Source organism: Carassius carassius, unplaced genomic scaffold (assembly GCF_963082965.1).
Source record: "Carassius carassius unplaced genomic scaffold, fCarCar2.1 SCAFFOLD_87, whole genome shotgun sequence".
Lineage (NCBI taxonomy): Eukaryota > Metazoa > Chordata > Actinopteri > Cypriniformes > Cyprinidae > Carassius > Carassius carassius.
Genome location: NW_026775080.1, coordinates 162,501 through 170,808, shown reverse-complemented (window position 1 = coordinate 170,808; position 8,308 = coordinate 162,501). Strand labels below are relative to the sequence as shown.

Sequence of the window (8,308 nt, the reverse complement as noted above, 5' to 3'; positions counted from 1 at the left end):
TCACTGCATTACCTATGTATTAAAACATCATAACTCTACATATGAGGGAAGTCGTGGCCTGGTGGTTAGAGAGTCGGACTCCCAATCGAAAGGTTGTGAGTTTGAGTCCCGGGTCGGCAGGAATTGTGGGTGGGGGGAGTACATGTACAGTTCTCTCTCCACCCTCAATACCATGACTTAGGTGCCCTTGAGCAAGGCATCGAACCCCCAACTGCTCCCCGGGCGCCGCAGCATAAATGATGAACACTGCTCCGGGTGTGTGTTCACAGTGTGTGTGTGTGTGTGTGTGTGTGTTCACTGCTCTGTGTGTGTGCACTTCGGATGGGTTAAATGCAGAGCACAAATTCTGAGTATGGGTCACCATACTTGGCTGAATGTCACTTCACTAAATAATGCAGATACTATTTTCATCAAAATAAGTCTTTAAAATGAGACTTCCTTTTATAAAGCATCTCTTCCAGGCCGTTATGTGCCGAGACCACTGAGCACATCAACACAGACACTCAGATATGTGTCTGTTAGAGATGATTCGAGCTAAAAAAAACATCTATAAATATGAAACCCAACAATATACAATCACGATTCCTCATTCTTTAAAGGTGAAAATACTGAAAAGCTCACATCTGTAAATAAAGCTTCAATCCTTGTTTTCAAAAGGATAGTTCACTTAAAAATGATCATTCTGTCACCATTAACATATTTCATATCATTTCAGTTTCTTTCTTCTGTTGAATACAACAAAAAATTGGTTACACACATTCTTCAAAATATATGTTCAATACAAGAAGGAAATGCATACATGAGACAGAGTAATTGATGGCAGAATGATCATTTTTGGGTGAACCATCTCTTAGATTAAGACTAAAGAGAACAGAGGCTCAGATCTGCAGGTCGCTGGCTGCTCGTCTGCTGCTGCTCGTCAGTGAAGTTCGTTGGCGATTGGGTGAGAAGGTGGGACTCTCTACAGAACCGTGCTGCCGTGAGCCGGAGCTGGGCTCAGAGTCCGGTGTGTGTGTCCCGCCGGATCTCCTCAGGTCTCCACTGTCCGAGCCGTTCCCTTCCACCACCGTGCTGCAGTTCCAGGCCGGACTGACTCGCCGCTGCTTGCGTGGGTCTGTTATCAGGAGGCTGCTGAAGCCTGTGCTCTCGGGCTCCGGCGGGAACCGCGTGTGCACAACAGGGGAGCGAGTCTCGCTGCAGGGGTTGTTGGAGTTGCTGTTGTGCTCCAGCAGACTGGGAACGACATCCTTGTTCTCCCGCTGCACGTCCGACACGCCCTGGATGGGCACAAATGCAGACGAGGGGTTAATGAGCATGGGGTACGTGGGTCCGTTGCCCTGTTTCTCCAGGAGTGGAGCGAATCCGCTGGGTGCCGTCGGGATGGTGGCTCTGCGCCCCTGATGCACCACAGAGTTCTTCTTGGCACCGTAGTAGTCGCCCAGGTCGTCTTTCAGGTGAGGATAGTAGTCCAGAAGCCCCTTCTTCAGTTTCTTGTAGGCCAGGTGCAGGATCTCCAGCAGGCTGAGAAACAGGGACGCAGCGGCGATGCCCTGCATGAACACCATGAAGACGCTCTTCTCTGTGGGTCGCGAGATGAAGCAGTCCACCACGTTGGGACAAGGCTCCCGCTCACACTTGTACAGAGGCTCCAGGTGGTGCCCATACAGCAGGTACTGTCCCGTCATGAAGCCCACCTCCACCACGGAGCGGGTCACGATGTGGGCCAGGTAGGTCTGCAGCAGCGGGCCCCGGAGCGGAGCCTTGTTCAGCTTGCCCTGCTCCAGCTGCCTCAGCTCCCGCTCCACCCGCCGCCGAGCCTCCACCAGCTCTGACTCCATCGTCTCCAGCTCGCGCCGGAGAGCCACTCTCTTGCAGTGACGCTCCTTCTCCAGGGCACGCAGCTGGTAGATGGCGTGGCCCATGTAGACCAGCGAGGGCGAGGAGACGAAGATGACCTGCAGGACCCAGTAGCGGATGAGCGAGACGGGGAAGGCGCGGTCGTAGCAGACGTTGCGGCAGCCGGGCTGCTCCGTGTTACAGATGAAGTCAGACTGCTCGTCGTTCCACACGTCCTCGGCCGCCACACCCAGCACCAGCATACGGAAGATGAAGAGGATGGTGAGCCAGATCTTCCCCACCATAGTGGAGTGGATGTGAACCTCCTCCAGAATCCCTCCCAGAAAGTTCCAGTCGCCCATCCTCACACAGACATCACTGCCGCTGTAGATGGATGACAGCAGGAGTCATTCACTTCTCCAAATCCACACCAGATTTCACAGACAAGAAATACTAAATAGCTCTGTACTCACCATTCAAAATAGTCACTTTTCTAAAAGATATAAAAATGCTGAATGAGGGTTAAGTGTTGATCACACTGGAGGCATGATCAAAAAACATCTAACAGTTCTCTGAAAGAGGATACGGTGGTTTGAGAAATCTAGGTCACTGCTAACTTTATATCCCAGCCAAAGTAATCAATGTGATTTGTTTGCGTGCTGCTGTAAAGGCCTGCAGGTCATCTGGACCAACTACTGTCCTGATGAACTGAGACACAGCACTGCTGCGATCACAGAACTCACAAAGCAATTATGGATTATAAATGAAGTCCGGCTGTTAGGTGAAGAGACTCGGGTTCTGCTGTTCCTCAACACTCCTGTGAGATCCACATGAGTACGTCCTCCATCAGTCGATGCTTATTATCCTGATTAACGATCAGTCAGTCATGTCCAATTTCATACATGAACTGCTCTCTCAGAATCCAATCCCAGATCTCCCCTCAAGCCCGACGTCTGTCGATGTTTCTAAACCCATCACTGAAGAATCGATGACCAGAGAATGGCTGGGGGGGGGTCCTGTGAGGCAGTGCATTGTGGGATGGTTTCGGTGGCGTGCGGGCAGGTTCATTGATTTGTCACTCTTGTACGTGAGGAGCTGTTCACTTACACGCAAACAATGATCATCTAACGCTGAAGGGTCACATCAGGGTCAGTTTTATGACACGTGTCAAAGGGCACTCATGTAGAAAACATGACATTCAAAGCACAGGACAGAATTAAGTTTCTGTGACAGACTGGGATTTATGACAACGTGTAAGAAAGACTATTAATAATTCCCCTTGTGTCATTCTTCTATAGAACACAAACGATTATATTTTTACTGTCATGTTATATAAAATTGTAAATATATAAATTTCATTCAAAAACATTCCAAATATCTTCCTTTGTCTGACAGTCTTACACTGACCTACAAAATTTCCAACCACAAAATTTGTTAAAATGTTGATGAAACGGCTGAACGGCTCTTTGGGAACCAGAAAGGGTGCTTTAATGGCCTCGCTGTGTGATTGTTGATCAGATGGAAGGACATGAAGGTGTGTACATGACAAAGTTTAAGTTTAGGAAACTAGATTAATAATAACAATTTAATAAATCAGGATGGAGCTAAATCAACATCATTCCTTCAAAATCAAGATCTAATTATGAAATAAGAAAAATAAATCAACACGACAACATACTGATGCACAGGAAATTTATTTCATTCTGAGGTTACATGTAAAAGGCCTGCAGACTTCACAAAAAAACACGTTCGAGACACACATGGAAGACCGTTTCAAATGGAGGGCCATTACTGGTCAACTTAAAAATATCTTACAAATATATTGACGTGATTTACATCTCTCGCTCTTGCACAGCTTGTAAACTAAACCACACAGATGTCTTCAATGCTAACACTTTAACAGAAACAGAAACACGCTTTAGTTCGATTCCCTCTCCTTATTAAAAGAAATGAGCAGGTTCATGACCTTCTGCACCCAACCCACAAAACCCAAACAATCCCAGCCAGTCGTCCCTGAGCCTGATGTGTGGATCTAATGCCCCCAGGACTTGTGTCCGGCCCAAGAGCGCGAGCGGGACCTGGAGCGTGACGGGGAGCGCTCATGTGTCTTCTCTTCTGCAGCAGTGTCCTGGGTCTCTGTGTGCAGCTCGCTGGGGGATCTGGACCTGGAGCGGGTTCGAGCTCCGCCCCTGCTCCTCGAGTGGGAGGGGCTCCGGGAGCGGGGGGGATCACGCCCAGACGCCCGGTGCCTGCAGGAGTCACATGACCACGCACCAGAATTACAACACACACACACACACACACACAAACTGCATTCATCATCGATTTAAACAGAGGTCCTTCAAGCACGAAAAATGTCTGTCATTTTGTCTGTTCATCTTTTTCTGCTTTCACTGTTTTTTCAGTCCTGGTAAGAACTTCCAAAAATTCTTTTATTTTCAGGGTTTCTATGTGGAAGATTCACTTTTGGTTGTTCAGTAACATTTTCCACCACAAAGAAAAAAGGCAACAGAGCCACTCCAAGAAACCTAACTTTTATATTTCTAAACAAACTAGAAATTCAGTTCAGTGTTACAAAACAGATTGCGGTGTAATAGTGAAAGTATAGAAAACAGCTTTCCCTTTCTAAGAAGCCATCACATCCACTGAATAACTGAGGGCAGGTTTACGATTAACGGCACATCATCGTTTACAGCAGCGGTTCTCAGTTCAGTCCTCGCGCACCAATGCTCTGCACATTTTCAACGTTTCTCTTAGCGTTTCAGGCGTTTGCTCTATTCGAACACAGGTGCCCTGCGAAGTGGACATCTCAGGATAATCTGCCATGATTCCAGATCAAAGCGAACGTATGTTTCAATCAAAGTGCATTGAACTGTGAGAGACGTGAATTTAAATTGTATTGATTTACAGAGGTATGAGATGTCACAGTTGTCCGTGTGTAAGCAGCACAAATCAGTGAATGAATGTCCAGAAGCGAGGTGAACTTCAGCAGATTTCACCATGAACAATGGGAACACAGTTCATGCTCGGAGCTCACTTGTAACGAGCTGATTATCTGAATCAGGTGTTAAAGAGAGATGTCCTAAATATGCAGAGCAGTGGGGTGTGGGGACTGCAGTTGAGAACCGCTGGTTTACAGAGTATGAGCTTCTTCAGCAGCTGAACACACAAGAAGAGATTTAGAAGAATGTTTGTCTGAACATCGAGTTATATAACGTCTGTCCACACTGTGGGGACCAGCAACTGTTTGGTAAACACAAACACAATCATAAATGTCTTTTTTTTTTTTTATACAGAAGATGGAAACTCATACTCCGTAAACGATGACAATTTTAATTTTGGGGTGAACTGTCCTTTTAACAAGGCTTATCAGTTATTGAAGGAAATTATTATCCAGCTAATGTAACTCAACATTTACATTAACAGTCTACTCTGATCCCTCCCACACTAGGGCTGTTATTAATCAAAACTATAATATAATAAAATAACTGTGAATGTTTTTATTTCTATCCCACAGCAAGCAGGATTTCTCCATCACCCCTCAGTATGTATTCATAACTAATCAGAAATCATATTCCTCTCGTCATAAACACAATCGACAGCTAAGACAACGCTGATATAATCCAAAGGCAACACTTTATGTTAAGTATTTTATCACCCATAGAAAATCAAGAAAATGCTTCACGTGAAACAGTGATGTGTTCATGTTTTGGGCTCAGCTTGCCTGTATGTTTTATTAATAACATACACCCAATTTTAACCTGTTAGAATGCATTAAGCCACTCTAAGTGTTTTATACATATAAAAGTGGTTTTCTATGAGCTTAACACGAAACTTTGTGCATTGTCTTCATCTTTTCTGTAGATAATGTTTTATTAATAATGTGAGCACTAACTTCTGTCTTTTAATATTAGTTTTAATGAGATAACGTACGCACACTATACTAAACTAACAGCACACAGAACTAACTGAAGCGCTCGTGTATCTTTCTGGAAGGATCTTTCAGCTGTAGACATCATGTGTGTTCTGTAGAGTTAGTTGAGCTCGTACCGGTCGTGTTCTCGGCTGCGGCTGCGTCTGCTTCCTCTGGATCTGCTGAAGAGAAGCACACGGTCAGTGTCTGGACCTCACAGGACTGTGTGGGGATGTGTGACGCTCGCTCACTCTCGAGGGCTCGGGGATCGTCTGCGCGACCTGCGTCTGCTGCGGCTGCGAGAGCGTCTGCGCCGCTCGTACTCCTCGTATCGTGAGTGACTGCGGGGCGACTGCCGCTCCTTGGACTTCATCTGCCCCGGCGCTGAGGAACACACACAGGTCAGTCACAAGGGTTCCCAGAAACACTCTTCATCTGAGACGGCATCAGCACTCACTCTTGCGGTCGCCCTGAGCGAACTGGATCTCGATCTGCCGTCCACACACCCACTTCCTGTCCAGATTGTGCAGGGCGTCCTCTGCGTCCCGGACGTCCTCAAACGTGCTGCGCTGTTAAGGGCTCCAACCGAACACGTTCACCTCACATCACATGACTCAGATTACAGCTTCACAAACACACGCTTGTGTCCTGAATCATGGAGGATACTGGAGTCATCTTTACGCTCTTTAAGCTGGAGCCGCCGCTCGTCTCGGCCCCATAATGCCTCTGTGTGTCTTGAAGCTTTAATATTCTTTGCTTTCACACTCTGTCTCTCTGTAAGCAGCCGTCTGTCTTTCTTTCTTTCTTGAGGCGGCTTGTCTTTTAGTCCTACTCTACACGTCTCTTTAACTGTGTCTTTGTGCCGGGCTCCAGAACGGGACGCCGGTACACAGTCTGGGGTGACAACAGAGAGATAAGGGTTAGACCGGACACATGCACACGCTGCTCTCGCAGTCAAAGGATATTGAATGTACGCAAATCCTCTGGGCCGGCGAGAATAGAAGTCTAGGGGAATGTAGACGTCGGCAATGGGCCCGTATCGGCCGAACTCTCGGTGCAGGTCCTCTGGCCTGAACACCAGGAAATAACATCTTACTCACTGAAAGCGTGGGTCACCAAACCAACCGAGGACATACTCACCGCCGTCTTAAAGAGACGGTTCACATGAAATCAGAGTGTGCTGTTCACTCGCTCGCTCTCAGCTCATCCGAGATATAGGGGAATGTTTTCTTCAGTAGAGAAGGCTTTCAGCAGAAACCCTGGTGCTTCATAAAAACAAGCCAATGGCTGCCATCCCTCTAAGAGGCTGCACAATTCATTTAATTAATAAATCGCAATTACAATTTCAAGGGAATAACCAGCAATAACGATCTTTGTCATAATCGTGCAGCCCTAGTGGAAATGAGTCAAAATAGCAGTGCATCTGATTCTCTGATGAATGAACTGATTCAGTTCCTCACTGAACGAACAGTTCGACTGAGTCACTGATATGAACACGTGTGAACAGAGCACTATAATTACGTACGCTTGGCTTCATAAGACCTCCATATATCATCAGGAGTCCCAGGGATTCATGTGTGTTCCTCGATCTGTTGTTTTAACTCTTAAAGTGACAGCAGCTGTTGACTGTTGACCAATGATCCACTGAAAACCTTCTTCACTGTTCAACTGAAGAAAACATTCACAGATGACCCGAGGGAGAGTACATGAACAGCAAATGGTATAAGGTATAATGCGGATTAAACACTTCACAGAGCTGAAGAATATTAGATATCGACAGAAGAATCAATAATGCATCCCGCATTTTTACATGGTAACTAAACTGAAAAATGTATATGGATGATAAATGATTGAACAGAGTATTTTAACGCTTACCAATTTGCTCCAATCATTGCTTGTTTTGTGTGTGTAGTAAATTAATTTCTGTGCTCATCATCATTATTCCACAAAAGCTGTCCAGAATATTCCTGTAAAACTCAGTTCAGTAAAACTTGACAGCACATGAAAACAGTATTGTAATAATAAACCTGCTTCATGCATCAGTCGTGAGGTAAAAAAAAACTTTCGATTCAAACAGCTTCTGATGTTGCAGCATCAGTGATTACACATCGATTAATCTTTATGATCGATTAACGTTTATGATGATAAATCTGCTGAGCTCGGTTTAGCATAAAATGATTTACTACAGAGATGCAAACATCATTCCAGTCCATGAGCCGAGGAAACAGCTAACTGTAAAGATGCACAGGACTGACTGGCGATAAAACAATAATAATATAATACAACAATAACAACAGAACGCTGCGCGCTCCCGGTGACATGCACGCGCCTAACACAATACACTCTTCCAAACGTGTTTGAAACACACCAGAAATGTAGAATTATAAATGATAGACAAAACATGTCAACTTAATCAGCAAGAAACATGAGAGATCTGTGAATCTTAAAAAAAAGCGTGAATGAATAAGTGTCTCTCACCGGGACTCGTCGGAAATATTTCGAACGAACAGAGAGCTGTTCGGCGGTCTCATGTACCGAGACATTATAGATATTATTACA

General features: G+C 45.6%; 2 protein-coding genes across 4 annotated transcripts in view; both read right to left on the bottom strand.

Moving 5' to 3' along the window:
• Positions 1 to 622: 622 nt before the first annotated feature.
• Positions 623 to 3,089, bottom strand: gja9b (gap junction protein alpha 9b). Its single transcript, XM_059547149.1, has one exon. It carries the CDS (start codon positions 2,196 to 2,198, stop codon positions 879 to 881), a length of 1,320 nt encoding a protein of 439 aa, XP_059403132.1. The 5' UTR covers positions 2,199 to 3,089; the 3' UTR covers positions 623 to 878.
• A 425-nt stretch (positions 3,090 to 3,514) lies between these two features.
• Positions 3,515 to 8,308, bottom strand: part of LOC132134784 (serine/arginine-rich splicing factor 10-like) — a 4,899-nt gene continuing 105 nt past the window's right edge. Inside the window, exons 1-6 of one of the 3 annotated variants that reach the window (XM_059547144.1) lie at positions 8,228 to 8,308; positions 6,715 to 6,819; positions 6,207 to 6,310; positions 6,001 to 6,133; positions 5,887 to 5,931; positions 3,515 to 4,085 (exon numbers count right to left, since the gene is read on the bottom strand). The exon at positions 8,228 to 8,308 is cut by the window's right edge and continues 105 nt beyond it. In XM_059547144.1, coding sequence (XP_059403127.1) covers positions 3,869 to 4,085; positions 5,887 to 5,931; positions 6,001 to 6,133; positions 6,207 to 6,310; positions 6,715 to 6,819; positions 8,228 to 8,292 — 669 coding nt within the window. In that variant the 5' untranslated portion in view covers positions 8,293 to 8,308 and the 3' untranslated portion in view covers positions 3,515 to 3,868. The remainder of the gene's footprint in view (positions 4,086 to 5,886; positions 5,932 to 6,000; positions 6,134 to 6,206; positions 6,311 to 6,714; positions 6,820 to 8,227) is intronic. The other 2 variants (XM_059547145.1, XR_009429774.1) reach the window with 2 other exon arrangements.

Excerpts from the sequence above, each read along its gene's own strand:
- gja9b (XM_059547149.1), bottom strand. The coding sequence starts at position 2,198 with ATGGGCGACTGGAACTTTCTGGGAGGGATTCTGGAGGAGGTTCACATC.